The sequence below is a fragment of the Rhinolophus ferrumequinum genome, chromosome 17 (assembly GCF_004115265.2).
Source record: "Rhinolophus ferrumequinum isolate MPI-CBG mRhiFer1 chromosome 17, mRhiFer1_v1.p, whole genome shotgun sequence".
NCBI classification, from domain to species: Eukaryota; Metazoa; Chordata; class Mammalia; order Chiroptera; family Rhinolophidae; genus Rhinolophus; species Rhinolophus ferrumequinum.
In genome coordinates this window covers 10,947,581-10,964,073 of record NC_046300.1, presented here as the reverse complement: position 1 = coordinate 10,964,073, position 16,493 = coordinate 10,947,581, and the positions used below count along the sequence as shown (strand labels likewise).

The following is a 16,493-nucleotide window of genomic DNA, read 5'->3' as shown; positions in this document are numbered from 1 at the left end:
TATGCTCTTGAATGACAGTTTCATTGAGTATAGAATTCTGGGTTGACAGTATTTTCTCTCAGGTAATTAACTGCAGATATTATTCCACTATCATCTGACACCTCTTGTTGCTGTTGAAAAGTCAGTTGTGCATCTTATTGTTGTTCAGCATAAGTGATCTTTTTTTCCCAGGCTGCTTTTAAGAGCTTCTGTTTATTCTGCTTATGATAAGTTAGGCTTCCTGGTTCAGGATTTGCGTTCTGAGATGAATTTGGAAAATTCTCAGCCAGTATCTTTTCAAATACAGTGTCTTCCTTATTTGCTGATTCCCTCTTCGAATTCAACTAGATGTGTTGGTATTTTCACTCTATCCTCCTCGTCTTTTAACATTTTTCATATTTTCTGACTCTTAGTCCAGCATTGCAGGGTTTTTTCTTGATTCTTTATCTGCCAATTCATTAATTTTCTTTATGTCTAATTTTTAAAATTGGCCCATGATTTTTTTATTTAAAATTATTATTTTTCACTTTTAGAAGCCCTATTTGTGATTTTTTATTCCCCGATAGTATTTTTAAGCTTCTTCGTTGTCTTAAACATTTTTAATGCAATTATATACGCTGTGTCTGAAAATTTCAGTGTTTGAAGTCTCTGCTTTCTGATTTTGCTGTCATGTTTTTCAGTTCTTGCTAATGGTACCTTGTTTCCATTGCTCTTTTTTTTTTTTCCCTTCTCTCTGTGAAGGCTTATTCCTTGTAATACTACATGGGGAGTTCTTTTAAGTTCCTATAGGAAGGGTTTGCGTTTACTTCTGTACTAGTTGCCCAGGGGTCCTTCCAGCCTGAAAGTTTCCTTCTGGACATTATTAGCAGTAGATTTGGTTCTCATTTGTCATTCACCCTCACACTGAAGCTGGGGTCACAGCTCTTTGCCAGGACTCTAGTTGTACTCCCCACCTTCAATAGGCCCTACACATTATATTCTCTTTCATGCACTCAGTGTAGCCTTCAAAACCAGAGCAGAAATGGTCAGGCCAAAGGCCACCTATGTCACTGCCTCCTCAGTCCTGCTTTTACTCCATTTTTACCTGCTGACCTCCCTTTCCTCCTTCCTTATTCCCTTCCTTCCTTTATTTCTTCCTGCCTGCCCTCTTTCCTTCCTTCCTTATTTTGCCAACACAATGCCTTTAAACAAAATATATGTCTAAAAATATACGGCATTTTGGTTGTTTTCATCAGGAGGGTTATTTATTCCTCCTGAAACAAGTTGACTCATGCACTGTATTCTGTAAGTCATTGCTGATCTTTGATTCTGGTTCAGGTATGCCCCTAAGCCACAGTTAATTCAAAGACAGATACTGATGTGTAGAGTTAATTCTAGATGATAGGAAACTGTATTTGTGTGTTTGGCTTCTCAGTATATCTAGAAGTTGTGATTTTTTATTTTATGAATCTGATGGCACTGACTTTTCTTTATTTCCATCTGCCCGACCACCATCACAAGTGAACCTAGTGAAATGGGTGGTGCACGGAGCAGCTTGGATTAATACGGTTCTGCAGCATTCCTAATCGCCCTGCCAGCAGTTTGCTTTAACCATGGGTTTCACTTCTTTTCCAGCCTGATCACACGGATGCTCCAGAGAGATCCCAAGAGAAGGGCTTCTTTAGAAGAGATTGAAAAGCATCCCTGGCTTCAGGGCGTGGACCCTTCCCCGGCCACAAAGTACAACATCCCCCTGGTGTCCTACAAGAACCTCTCGGAGGAGGAGCACAACAGCATCATTCAGCGCATGGTGCTCGGGGACATAGCGGATCGGGACGCCATCGTCGAGTACGTCGGCACCCCGTGCAGGGCCAGGGCTGGGGCTTCTTGGAATGGGCCCCCTCTGTCCCTGCCAAGGCCTTGGACACTGTGTCATGGATGGAGAGCCCAGTTGGCAGGGCTTATGTCATTTATCTCTGTGGAGTTCCTGGCCCAGTGCCTGGCTCATACTTTTTGTTGTTTTTATGGTTTTAGTTTTACACTAATGCACAAGGAAACCATTGTGGGGTGGTGTCATGGAGGCTGGGGCCCTCCTTCCTAGACGGTGGGTTGGAGCAGCCTGCTTTGTCCAGTACCCTCTCCATTCCCGTGTCTCCCATGGGCTCGCACCGTGAGCAGAAAGAGCGCGGCAGCCCCTCACGTCCTCTAAATCGGGCTGGCTGATGGGGCCCGGCACACATTACGTGAGGAAGTGGCAGCGGCCACAGCCACGCCCGATCCTTTATGTTTTGCCCGTGGCTGCATTGTGCCGCAGTGTCGGAGTAGCCGTAAGAGACCACGTGACCACAAAGCCGGAAGTGTTGGCTCTGGTCCTGAAGAGCCCCTCCTGCCACACCCTGGGACCCCAGATACGCAAGTTGTTCACTAAGTCCTTTAACACCAAAGGAGGATTTCATAACCTAAGAAGTTTTTAAAAATAACCTAGGAAGTTTGGAATTAAGGATTACATAAAGATGCAATTGCTTTTTTAAAAAGCAATGATTCATTTCTGTAAGAGGTCCTTTCTATGAAAATCTGAAGCATTTCCACAAAGGAAAAGTCAAAAGTTATTTAACCTGTTGAATGAAACAGTTGGGTGTAATGGAGGTACAAGAAAGGGGTTCCCATCAGAGGAGCCCCTCGGCACGGCTGAGTGAGCTGACCCAGTTGCCTGACCTCGGGGAGGAGGAAGCTCCAGGCTGGACTCACAGACCTCCGCAGCCTGTGGGACTGTCACACATGGCCCTGGACGGTCTGGTTTGTAAGGGGCGGTGTCTGGATAAAGGACACATGTCTTTAGGTTGTTTTTAGAACATGGAAAGAAAGATTTTAAAAATAAACCCAGGATCATAATTTTGGTTGAAGTACAGATTTCTATAGGTTTCTAATTAAGTGCATTAGGAGTTTGTACAGATTGACCCACAACTATGTAAATGACACAAACGAACAGGAAGAGCGGCCCACTTGCTGTTCCGCCCAAGGACACTCACTTGAATGTAGGAAATGATTTCATTTTTGACTGGGTAAAGGCCTATTTTTATTTCCCTGAATTGACCTGATGTTCTTAGCTTAAATAAGGAAGTACCTGCCATGGGTCACATAGAGCTATTTAATCCATGTAAGTTCAGTTATAACTCCCAAAGAAGCCATGATTTAAATGGCTCAGCTGATTCCACGTACCTGTCCGATAGTGAGCGCGTGCCCTGAGTGAAGCAGGAGCTGGGACACCTGAGTTTCTGTCCCCCCAGCTGTTGGCAGGTCTTCATTTTGAGCAGCAGCTCTTTCCGAGGGTGACGGCTGCGTCCAGAGACACAAGTTTGTTGGTTTGCATTGGGCCCACCCTGCCCCCATGAGCCGTGGGCATCTGTACATTTTGTGAAAAATGATCCCTGTCATTGCTTCTTTCCTAAGTGGTCTTTGTATATTCTCACTAACTACAGAAAGTTCCGGAAAAGGCTCGTTATGTATTTCTAGGCCTCGTGGATCCTTTCATGCTAGTCCCACGAAAGGCCAGCTGCAGGAGAGCAGGCCGGGCCGTGTGCCCGAGGGTGTTGTACCCAGGACCTTGCCAGCCAGCCGGTGCCCAGGTAGACTAGGTACTCAGAGAGCATTTACTTCTGAAATGGATGAGTGAATACATTGATTTTATTCATAGAAGATTCTAATGACATGCTCTCAATTACCTTAATAATGCATTGATGTCTAAAATTCCAATAAATGCCAAGGTTAAAAGTAAAAACTTCCTAATTTTTTGGATTGATACTATGTTTCAGTGCACATTCATGGCACTTATTTCATACTTCTAACGGAAGCGGGTAAGCCAGCTTAATAAACACTTTATCATACATTACATTTTCAGATAATGTGTACCTTCTTGGAAGCTTCATTACTTTTTACGCATCTAAAACTGCCATCCAGCTCAACTGCCATCAGCATTTTGGATTTTTCTTATTAATTGAACTGCTTTATGTAGTGGTTTTTTTAGAATTTCAAGAGTGATTTAAATAACTACTAGCTGTTTTCCCCCCTTGTTTGCATTCTTCCATAATTATAAAGATTCCAAGTCAACTGGATTTCATTTGCTTGTACTTTTTAAAAAAACTCAGCCCTGCTTGTGAAAAACAAACCTGCTGCTGTGACTCACATTCACTCTCCCTTACTTTCCTCAGAGCCCTGGAAACTAACAGGTACAACCACATCACAGCCACTTACTTCTTGCTTGCTGAAAGGATCCTGAGGGAAAAGCAAGAGAAAGAAATACAAACCAGATCTGCAAGCCCCAGCAATATCAAGGCCCAGTTTAGGTGAGAAAAAAAATCTTCACTGATTTTAGTAAGTTAACGTTTTGAAATAGTGAACTTTAAAATTTTTTTATTTTTATTAATCCTTGCTAGCTCTGTGGGTGGTGTAACGGGGATGATGGCCTCGTTGGAGAGGCCACGCATGGACTCGCCATGTGCACTGGGTCTTGGGTCCTTTGTCACCAAGGACGTCTGCCCCTTCTGGGCTCAGGGGGGAGAGGGCTGTGGCAGCTGGCCTGCCCTGAAAAACGTGTTTGGAGAAGTAGCCTGAAGCCAGGGTGTGTGTCTCATTAAACTTTCAGGCCTGACATGTGGTAATGTGTTCTTGTTTTTTCATCCTAGGAACAAGGCCAAATTTTCCCTCAGCTATTTTAAATAATTTTTAAATATAATAGGGCTTTTTTGTACCATAATGTTATCTCAGGATTTCAGGGATTTTGATAGTCAGATCAGCTGGTTGATTTGTTAGCTGCTTGACCTTGGGAGGTTTCTTAACCTCTCTGGGGCTCAATTTCCTGATCTGTGAAATGGGAGTAATGATACTGTCTGCCCTGGGGTTGTGCGGAGGGATAAGTGAATTCCTACCTTTGAAGTACTTCCCCCAGGGCTCCTGGGGTTTGCTGTCCTTAGGAGTGTTTCTCTACCATTATGTCTTCCGTAAGGTGCTGAGCGTGCTCTCCCCTATTCTTTCCTTCCCTGCCCTTCGTTTCCTGAACTCTCCCTCCCCCACTGCCTGTCCTCTCCCTCCACCTTCCCAGTTTCTTTTTCTTCTGTCATATTAGCTTTCCATTTAAAATCAAAGCATAATAAGAAGGGGTGTTTTTTTTGTTGTTGGTTTTTTTTTACGTCATCATGAGCTTTATTTGGAATTCATATGTGTATCTATTCATTCAGATAAAGTAGCCCTTGGAACCATAGTGATTCAAAAACTGAAGGATGCCGCTGATTCTGAATAATTCCCTACTTCTATATCCAACTATACATGAATCTACGTGTGTGAATATATAATAATTACTATTTCAAAGAGGAAGAAAACCGTTGGATTTTAAATTACTTGCAGTCAGCTTGCTGTGTGTAGGTTGCTGCTTAGGCTGGAGCGACAGAGAAGACAGACGAATGGGCCAAAAGAATAAAGAGTGAGAAGTACAGAACCAGAACCTGAGTTTAGTGACTTCATTTATATCCTGGATGTATTCTTCTGTAATGAAAACTAGGCATGCTGTCTGGTGTCTGCTTGGAAAAGGACTGGGCCCCAGGGAGCCAGGGGACACGCGAGTGTGGGACAAACCATGAGCGTGACATTGGGAGGGTTGCGTCAACCTCGTCCTGACCGCAGCCTTCTAGTGTGAAAGCACAACCTCAGAGCAGTCCCCACACTCGGGCCACCCCATCTTTTGGAGAAGGGGATATTTGGATTTGAGCTGTTTTCTGTTCAGTAAAACAAAACAGAAGTCATTCGAAAAGGGATGAAATGTGTAACTGAGTTAAATTGGTTTTACTTTTGTCTAGAAGTTATGAAGTCAGCTGTAGCTGTAAAGAAGTATCAGAGTTTCTGTACAGTTTTCCTTCCACCCTCCTGGGGACTCTGGAGTGGAGATGCTGGAAGGTCTCTCTTCCTCCTGGGGCCCAGGGCCCACTGGCCGGTGGTGGGTGTCTGCTTACTCACCTTCTCTCTGTGTCACTGTGACTTTAATGTCAAACCCTGGGCCTCACTTGGTTCTGTTGCTAAGTATGCCTTGTGGTCAGAGTGACCTGGGATGTAGAAACCTGGGCTGAGTCTGGAGACTGCTATCTAAACCAGCATAGTTAGTTCTGCAGGGACAGGTGTTCGGGTCAAGCCAGGCAGAGCCAGCTACAGAGCATGGATACATTCTTCGGTTCTTGCCAGTGTGGGAAGAAAACGTGGTATAGTCTTTCTGTTAGAAGAGGCCTGCAAAGTCCCCTGGGGAGCTGACCTCAATATGGAGAGGCTCAGTGGCCGCCTCCTCTCAGACAGCTTAGGAGTGAGGAGAACCACGGCCTGACCGCAGACGTTCATTCAGTGGGCTTCGCAGGTGGCAGAGAGCAGCCACTGCCCTGGACAGTTAGGGACCACGGAATCCAACCTAGATGTCACTGTCATCAAGCCTGCATGACCCTGGGCAGATTACATACTCTGTGTTTTGATGTGTTCATTTGACAAGGGGGATAATAGCATGTGCCTCATGGAATTGTGGGATTAAATGAATGAGTCTATCAGGCTGTCACAAGTGCTGCTCTGGTAAGTTCTGTCGGTGTGAACTGTTGTCAGTGTGACACATCATTCCTGTCGGCAGTCTTCTCTCGTTACAATAAGCCACTTTTCTCACCATGTTGTGTTTATACAGCTTACTTACTTGGTGTAGCACAGCGTTGGCCTCAGATCTGTGCTCAGTAGATGTGAGCTGCTTAACGGTTTGATTTACTTGTGGAAATAAGAGCCATTAGTTCAGAAGTGGCTGATGGAGTGACCAGTAGCAGTGCGGTGGTTCCGGGGCTGAGTTCTGAGGGTGCTTTTGGCTTTGAGGTGAGGGGAAGGGAGTGGGGGGAAGAGGCTTCGCCACATTCATGCCCCTCCCTGTCCTTCTAGAATGGACTGGCGGCCTCTCTGCTAGGTCAGACACATTGTCAGCACCTTGCCTCCTTGCCCCCCAGGGCTTCCCCGGGTTTGCTGGGTGGGAGTTTCCAGTGGCTGCTCTTTCAGGAACAGCCTGAAAGGAACATGTACGCCGCTTTCAGGGCCACAGGGCTCTGGGGAGGTGGTACAGTGGCGTTGGTGGAGGACAGTTGACTTGTCCGTGAGACAGTGACCTCAAAACCATGACTGAGCACTCAGCTTTCCCATAATGCCGAGCAGTGACCATAGCAGACGGACCCACTCCATCCTCAATAGCGGCGTAAGGCTCTGAGTCCAGGGAAAGATGGCTTATAAATTCCGACGAGTTTTATAAAGCTATAGATTTATTGGGTTGTATTTCTAGGATAGGTAATTGGTGTGAAATGAAAATGCCGGAGTGGAAGTGGCTGTTTTAAATGTCTCTGGCATCTGCTAGTCCCCTGGGTAGAGCGGACAGGTGAGAATTCTAAGATGTTTATTCAAAACAGGCTAGAGACCTCATTTTCAAGTCTCTTTCTTTGGCTACCAACCAGTGTTCCTTTACTTGGATGACTCCAGACTGGGGAATACAATCAAAGTTTAAAAAATAGTGGGGTTTTCTATCCAGTACTCTTGAATGAGCATTTAAAATAATACATATTTATATTTAGCTTAGTGCATTTTTTAATTGGTGAAGAAGAGATTCTTGTATGGCAGTACACTGACTCTTTATTCCAATATTCTCATATTTAAATCCATGTAATTATTTCCATTTATTTTTGTAAGCACCAGCCTTTTTACACCATCCTGTAATAGCTGGAGGACTAAAAATTTCAGGTGAATTTTATTAGCAATAATACACCTTCAGAGGTTGTGATCTAAGACCCAAAGGCACAGATCATGTGTGGTGTTCAGGTTTGGCTTTGGTGAAAACGCCCTTGTGCTTTAAAACATGTTTTTCTGTTGTGTAGCATAAACTGTTGTGTAGAAGAGATGGAGTCGCTCTTTGCCTCTTTTCTGACCTGTGGGGCGGTCTCCTTTTGGCCAGTCAGCCACAGACTGAAGCACGTTTCCCAGCCCATTCGCCCTCTGGTGCCCTTGGGGGTGTTTGCAGGATGTTCAATGGGTTTGCAAGCCTGCCGTGTCTTTTTCTTGGCTTTTTAAGTCTGTAGATTCGGTCCCAGTAAGTTTTATACAATACACTTGGGCAAAGTCTGCGTATAATTCCATGGCTTTTCTTTTCCCGTCCGTTACACAGGCAGTCGTGGCCGACCAAAATTGATGTGCCGCAGGACCTTGAGGACGACCTCACGGCCACGCCTTTGTCCCACGCGGCTGTCCCTCAGCCTCCTGCTCGCGCTGCCGACAATGTCCTCAACGGCCACAGGAGCAAAGGCCTCTGTGACTCGGCCAAGAAAGACGACCTCCCCGAGTTGGCTGGACCCGCCCTCTCCACGGTGCCACCCGCGAGCTTGAAACCCACGGCCAGTGGGCGGAAGTGTCTGTTCCGAGTGGAAGAAGATGAAGAGGAAGACGAGGAGGACAAGAAGCCCGTGTCCCTGTCAACGCAAGTGGTTCTGCGCCGGAAGCCGTCCGTGACCAACCGCCTGACGTCCAGGAAGAGCGCCCCGGTCCTCAACCAGATCTTCGAGGAGGGGGAGTCGGATGACGAGTTCGACATGGGCGAGAACCTGCCCCCCAAGCTCAGCCGGCTGAAGATGAACATTGCTTCCCCGGGGACCGTGCACAAACGCTACCACCGCAGGAAGAGCCAGGGCCGCGGCTCCAGCTGCAGCAGCTCGGAGACCAGCGACGACGACTCGGAAAGCCGCCGGCGGCTCGATAAGGACAGCGGCTTCACCTACTCCTGGCACCGCCGGGACAGCAGCGAGGGCCCGCCGGGCAGCGAGGGCGACGGCGGCGGCCAGAGCAAGCCGAGCAACGGCAGCGGCGGGGCGGACAAGGCCAGCCCGGGCGAGAACAGCGCGGGCGGGGGCAGCCCCTCGGGGGGCTCGGGCGGCACCCCCGGGGGCACGTCGGGCAGCACGCGCCGCTGCGCCGGCCCCGCCAACTCCACGCAGCTGGCCTCGCGCAGCGCCGGGGAGCTGGTGCAGAGCCTGAAACTCATGGGCCTCTGCTTGGGCTCCCAGCTCCACGGGGGCGCCAAGTACATTCTCGATCCCCAGAGCGGCCTGTCGTTCTCCAGTGTGAAAGTCCAGGAGAAGTCCTCGTGGAAAATGTGCATCCACTCCACGGGGAACGCGGGCCCTGCCGCGGCGGTCGGCGGCATCAAGTTTTTCTCTGACCACGTGGCAGACAGCGCCGGTGACTTAGAACGGATAAAGAGCAAGAACCTGAAAACGAACATGCTCCAGCTACCTCTGTGTGAAAAGACCATTTCTGTGAACATCCAGCGGAACCCTAAGGAGGGGCTGCTCTGCGCCTCCAGCCAGGCCAGCTGCTGCCATGTCATTTGACTGCGGCCCTCCTGGCCGCCAGCACGCTTCCTGCTCAGAGCGGTGAAGACCGGCTCACTTCACTGTTTCCTTTCCGGTTTTACTCTTTTAAAGCGGGCAATTATTTATTACTTTGTCATTTGTTCGCCTGGCGATGTGACAATGCATGGTTTTTGTGCATGCTGCTGCTAGATACTACTTTTCCCGCCGAAAAGTCTATTGTGTAATTTTTACATTCATCATTTTAATGTGGCTGATCAGGCTGAAATTAAAATGTGTATTTGGAACCCAGTAGAAATGGAGCACTTAGAAATTTGATGTTCTGCACTTAACCTAGAGAGAAAAAGTGCTTTTGTTTCCTTGTGAGAAATCTAAATTCCTGTCCTGACCTTCTGTGATGCAGAAACTCGTGCTCCGTGGCACATTCTGTGGTGTCTGAGACAGAACCAAAGCAATAACGTGGTGATGCCCACAAGCCTGGAGCCCGCGGACGTGCGCTGCCGGCCTCCCAAAGCCTGTGTGGAACAGACAGCCAGCGTCTGCACTAGAACCTTAAAACCGTGATTTCAACATACCCACACCTGTTTGTCTTAAGCTATAGTGTGAAGAAAGTTCGGGCGCTTAAAATTTAACTGAAAAAGATTTTCTTGTTTTGTAATAGATGAGATAAAGTACTTAGATCTATAAGGCAGCTTCCCCTATAGTGATAAATTACAAGCAGACAATCTAATTTTGTAATGTGATAAAGTGAACTGATGGTGTCTTAAGTCTACTTAGTGTGTGTCTGTTTAACAGAACACAGAGCAGTTCGGTGTAAATTCCTTCCTGGAGGGCACAGCACAGGGTTTCCTTTAAAACCATGTAGACAGAAGAAAGTATAGGGCCTCACGTGGAACAAAGGTACACACAGAGGTCGGCAAAGTCAAAACCCCATGGATTTAAAAAGTCCATATAGGTATATGGATTTGATTTTTAAGAGTAATTAGGTTGTCTCTTGTTATTTCCATTTTACATCCTTTAGCTCAATTAGCTCTGAAAATTGGCTGATCAAAAAATGCACATAAAAGGGTAAAATTCTCACATACAGCAAATAAAAATGCACAAAGCCTGCTTTGCTTTTTGTTATTATTATTTTTTTTTTTTGCTGGAAGTGTTTGTCACTTTGCCTTCCTGCCAAAACAATAATCAAAGAACTCTTGCTTTAAATTATTCCTATACAAAGACTACTTTTGACCAGATAATCATCTTTGTGGCAGTTTCTCTGTAGGACATAGTATGTTGCAGACTGCTGATTTTGGAAGGGGCCACATGCTACTTTTTTCATGCTGTGCCCTTATAAGCAGTGCTTAGTGACATTGGTGATAGGATGTGGCTAGGCCCCAGGGGCCCTCCCACACTCATCGGCCTCCAGTCATCTCTCTGAGACGACAGTCTCCTGGTCCGTAGGGTGGGCAGAGCACCAAAGGATGGCATTCCATGGGTCACGGTTTCTCCAGCTACACTCTGATGTTGCTACTTTAGGAGTCATATATTTTACTCAGAACTCTGAATTTCACTGTACACTTACTAAGCTAAGTAAAGATGATACTTAAAATACTTACTTTACTTTCTAGACCTAGGCTAGATATGTTTTAAGCTACAGCTCTAGTTCATTGTGATATTTATAATTGAAAACTACGAGAATAGACGTGTGGGTGAAGCCATAGAACATATTTGCTTGAAATTCTTGAGCAGGGATCTTATAAAGGGCCAGAAATACGATGTGTGGTTCACGTGGATAGTGAGCGTAACACCTGCATTAAACGTAGGAGAGAAGTTTATAAAGGGCATTGGCAATAAACTCTTTGTTGCAGCTGTTTTCCAAGTAATGTAAATAATTTTTCCTGTGATTATGTATAGCCTTGGAATGGCACCTTTTAACTAACCCATATGCGTTTGGTTTTCAATGGTGTTTTTTATATTCAGATGTATATATGGTGCTCACTTTAGGATCAGCAGTGTTGGCCGTTTATGCTGCATAGCTGTACTATAGCCTTATTAGTTGTGTGTGGTTGGCGGACCCTCTGGGTAGACAAATGTTAGTCTGAGTGGTGTCTTCCTTATTTGTTCATAAGTGAATGATTGTGCATGTGTTGTATGTCATAGTCTGTCATCCCATAAAAGGGAGGGAGCAAATAACCATTACATTACGGTAATATTGGACCAAACTACTTACTTGCTCTAAACAGTTTCTTGTACCCCTTAGCCTGTCTTCAGAAGTTGCATAGAGTTACAGTAGTGTGTACATTAAATATTGTGAAAAAACAATTAGTCTTGTATTTTTCTGTATGTGTGTGTGTATATATATATACATATATATGTGTGTGTATATATATATATATATGAAATTATGTACTTATGACAATTCTATCTGTATTTAAAGATGTGACAATCTTGACACCTATTTTAAGAATAGCTGTGAGACTGAGTCAAATTAAAGATTATTTCTATCAAGTAAGAATTGATGTGTGTTAAGAGGGTACAGAATTATCAGCTGATTTGGTCAGTTGCTTCCACTGCTGATTGATTTTCTTCACTGTGTAAACATTGACAGGTATGTGACAAATGGGGAAAAAAATCCAAATAATAAAGTGGCATATTGGTGTTCAGCAATATAAACTGCGTCCCCTGTACTGTTTCTTCTCATGAGTGCAGCTTGGTATAGTCCCAGCTTTCCAAACATGCTGTGCCCTGCATCGCCACAAGTGACTGAAAAATACAGTTGTGATTGTTCTGGCTTTAACCTCATGATCACAAGTCTCAGATGGGCCCCAGGACAGTCCATTAATTATACTTTATTTCCCCAATTAATCTGTTTTCCTCGCACGGCTGGTCACCATGCTCCCTAATAATTGCATAAACAGAAACACTTAGAACTGCCACAAGCTCCCATTTCTACCCCCTGCCTTCCTGTGTATCCACATGCCCTGCCCTGCCTTCCGCCTGGTGGTGAGATTCCAAGGTGAGGGCCTTTACTTCCCCTGGAGACTTCACAGCTCTAAGTCAGACCGCCACAAGGACTTGGCATTCTCTTTTTCCTCTTGCACCATCGGCCTTGGCTTCTGTACTAGATCACTCCTAACAGCAAGCAAAACAAACACGATTTTATTCCCCCATCTTTAAAAAATGTTTGTGGTGTTCTCTCCCTAGCATTGCCACATTTCTCTATTCCTCTTCTCCACTCGCTCGTATCCTTCCAGTCAGGCTGTTGTTGCTATCACTGCACTGAGCTGCTTTACTCAAGGTCAGCAACGACCTCCATGTGCTAAATCCAATGCTTAATTTTAAAAGAACGCTTTGCGACGTAATCCATATACCACACAATTCACCCATTTTAATTGTACAGCTCAATGGTTTCAGTATAGTCTCAGAATTGTGCAACCATTACCTAAACCCAAAAAGAAATCATATCCGTTAGCACATTCTCTCTTTCTCTTCATCTCCCCACCCCAGCCTCAGACCCAGGCAACCACTCATCCAGTGGTCAGTTTCAATCCTGTGTTAGCATTTGATGAGTTGATCACTCTTCCTTGCAAATTTCCCATTGTTCAGGACCCCATTTTGACCTTGCTGTTCTTCAGTTCACTAGCTGCTTCTCATTCTCCCAACCTCTAAATCTTGAAATACCCCAAGGTTCAGTTCTGGATCCCTACTCTAGCTGAACTCAGTCTCTTGATCCCATGCAGTCTTACATCTGTGTGCTGACAGAATCCAAAAACAGGGAGAGATCCAAGATGGCGGAGCGGATAAACACTGTGCCTGCATCCTTCCACGAACACATTAAAATTACAACTAAATTAAAGAACAATCAACCTAGACAACCATCGGAAATCTAGCCAAACAGAAGTCCTATAACTAAAAATACCAAAAGGCCACGTCGAAACTGGTAGGAAGGGCGGAGACGCGAAACAGTCCCCACACCTGTGTGTGGTGGTTGAGAATCGGGAGGGATATCTCAGCCACAAAGTTTCCCCCCAAGAGAAGCTAGGGACCCCAGCCCCCGACACCAGGCTCCCCAGCCCAGAGTACTGGTGCTATGAAGAGGAGCCCCCCACAACATCTGGCTGTGAAAACTGGGGGTTCCAACTATCCAGGTGGGACAGAAAGCTGTAGGGAAACCCAGACATCCTCTTAAACAGCCCGCGCACAGATTCTCTCACTCCCAGGCACTCACCTTGGGCTCCAGCGGAGAGATGGTGACTCAGGGGGCATCAGAGGCATACGAGGGGCAGACTAAGGACTAGAGAACAGTTGCCATTTTCCCTGTGAGGGGGCCCACACCCGCACAGCCAGCAGGCAGGCGCCATCTTTCCTGTGTTGAGCCCGCCCCCTACGCTTACGACCAGATCTGAATCTGATTGGCTTGGAGAGCTCTGCTGCTCCACTATGCTGACTCACTAGGGCCCCGCCCTACCTGACTTCTCACACAGCCGCAGGCACTTTCTCACAAGCAGCCAGCCCCACCTGCATTGCATTCTTTCTTGGAAAACAGACTACAAAGAACCCGGAGGGTGGCGACTGGCTTCAGTGTGCTCTGAGACTTGCTAAGTTGCTCTAGGCTCAGCACTGGCACCAAACCAGAGTCCATATTAACCTGGTGACCACAATTCTTCCCACCCTAGTAACTCCCTGAAACCCTACCTCACCCAACTCCGTACTGCAGGAGGCTTTATCAGGAAGCTGGCAGGTGGCAGCAGGCCTCCAGGTGTCCTGGCTTTTTGTGGAGTTACCCCGAGACTGGTACTGGTGGCAGCTGTCCTCTGTTCGAAGTGTGGCCTCTCCCACACTCCTCCAGGTTTAGCACATGCAGCGAACAACTGTGGATCGCTTTGTATCTCCTACAAGGGAGCCCCCAGCCAATCACAGGCAGTGGGTGACCTGGGCCTGCACCGGAGCCCCTCTCAAGGGGCCCCAGAACCAACATACTTGGAGGTTGGCTTCAGACTACAGCAGAGCACTGCCCAATTAGCCCCACAAGTGATGCACACAAAGGGTGGTCTCAACAGGCACCAGAGCCCACTGGGGCAAATCCAACTCAGTGGGTTAAGCCTCCCACACAGCAGCCCATAAGCTGTGGATGTGGCCAAACCCCATAACCAGGCAGCCTGAGGGTCAATCCCATCCACTGATGTGCCAATAGCAATCAAGGCTCAACTATAACGAGAGTATACACAACCCACACAAGAGACACTCCTGGAGCACTCAGAGCAGGTGACCAGGAAGACTGTGCCACTGGGCCCCACAGGACACCTATTATTACATAAAGCCTCCCAGCCAAGATTGGGAGACATAGCAGACCTACCAAATACACAGAAACAGACACAGAGAGGCAGCCAAAATGAGGAAACAAAGAAATACGTCCCAAATGAAAGAACAGCCGAAAAATCCAGAAAATGAACTAAACAAACAGAGGCAAACAACCAACCAGAGACGGAGTTCCAAACAATGGTTATAAGGATGCTCAAGGTACTTAGTGAGAACTAAGAGAGACTGCAAGCATAAAAAAGGACACAGAAACCATAAAAAACCAACCAGTCAGAAGTGAATAATATAATAACTGAATTGAAGAATGCACTAGAAGGAATCACCAGCAGACTAGATGAAGCAGACAATCAAATCAGCCATTTGGAAGAAAAGGTAGAAGAAAACACCCAATCAGAACAGCAAAAAGGAAAAAGAATCAAACGAAAAATGAGGGTAGTTTAAGAGGTTCTGGGACAACATCACGCATAACAACATTTGCATCATAGGGGTACCAGAAGGAGAAGAGAGAAAGCAAGAGATTGAGCACCTATTTGAGGAAATAATGACTGAATAGTTTCCTAACCTGGCAAAGGAAATAGACATGCAAGTCCAGGAAGCACAGAGTCCCAAATAGGATGAACCAAAACGGCCCACACCTAGACACATTATAATTAAAATGGCAAAGATTAAAAGACAGAGAGAATCCTAAAGGCAACAAGAGAAAGGCAACTAGTAACTTATAAGGGAGCTCCCATAAGGCTGTCAGCTGATTTCTCAACAAAAGCTTTGCAGGCCAGAAGGGGATTGGCAGCAAATATTCAACATGATGAAAAGCAAGGACCTACAACCAAGACTATTCTACCCAGCAGGGCTATCATTTAAAATTGAAGGACAGATAAAAAGCTTCCCGGACAAGAAAAAGCTAAAGTTCACCACCACCAAACCAGTATTACAAGGAATATTAGAGGGACTTCTTTAAGACAGAAAAAAAATCAAAATTATGAACAATAAAATGGCAATAGCTACATATTAACAATTACTTTCAATGTAAATGGATTAAATGCTCCAATCAAAAGACATAGGAGGGCTGAATGGCTAAGAAAATGAAACCCTGACATATGCTGCCGACAAGAGACTCACTTTAGATTGAAAGACACACAGACAGAAAGTACAGAGATGGAAAAAGATATATCATTAAAATGGAAGTGAAAACAAACAAACAAAAAGCTGGGGTAGCAATACTTATAACTGACAAAATAGACTTTAAAACAAAGGCTATAAGAAGAGACAAAGAAGAACCGAGTAATCCCACTTCAGAGTATTTATCCGAAGAAACCCAAAATGCTACTTTGAGGGGACATGTGCATCCTTATGTTCATTGCAGCATTGCTTACAATGGCCAAGATGAGGAGGCAGGTTGGGTATCCGTCAATGAAAGAATGAATAAAGGGGAGGTGGTACATATAAACAATGGAATATTGCTTGGCCATGGAAGGGAATGGGTTCTTGCCATGTGCAGGGGCATGGATGGACCTGGAGGGTATGGTGCTGAGTGAAGTATGGCAGACAGAGAAAGACAGATGCAATGTGATTTCACTTATATGTGGAATCTAGAGAACAAAATAAACAAACAAAAATAGACATAGATGCAGAGAACATTTTGATGGTTGTTGGATGGGAGGGGGTGTGGGTGAAAGAAGGTGACAGGATTAAGAAGCACAAATTGGTTGTTACAAAGTCGTTATGAGGATGTAGGGTATAGCCTAAGGGACATAGTCAATAATATTGTAATAACTGTGTATGGTGTCAGATGGATACTAGATTTGTTGGGATGATAGATGG

At 45.7% G+C, this 16,493-nt stretch overlaps 1 protein-coding gene across 4 annotated transcripts in view; it reads left to right on the top strand.

The window, feature by feature from the left end:
- SNRK (SNF related kinase) overlaps nt 1-12,026 on the top strand; it is a 48,187-nt gene extending 36,161 nt beyond the window's left edge. For all 4 annotated transcript variants that reach the window (XM_033132077.1, XM_033132076.1, XM_033132073.1 and 1 more), the window contains 3 exons: nt 1,594-1,806; nt 4,167-4,301; nt 8,171-12,026. In XM_033132077.1, coding sequence (XP_032987968.1) covers nt 1,594-1,806; nt 4,167-4,301; nt 8,171-9,389 — 1,567 coding nt within the window. In that variant the 3' untranslated portion in view covers nt 9,390-12,026. The remainder of the gene's footprint in view (nt 1-1,593; nt 1,807-4,166; nt 4,302-8,170) is intronic.
- The last annotated feature ends 4,467 nt before the right edge of the window (nt 12,027-16,493 follow it).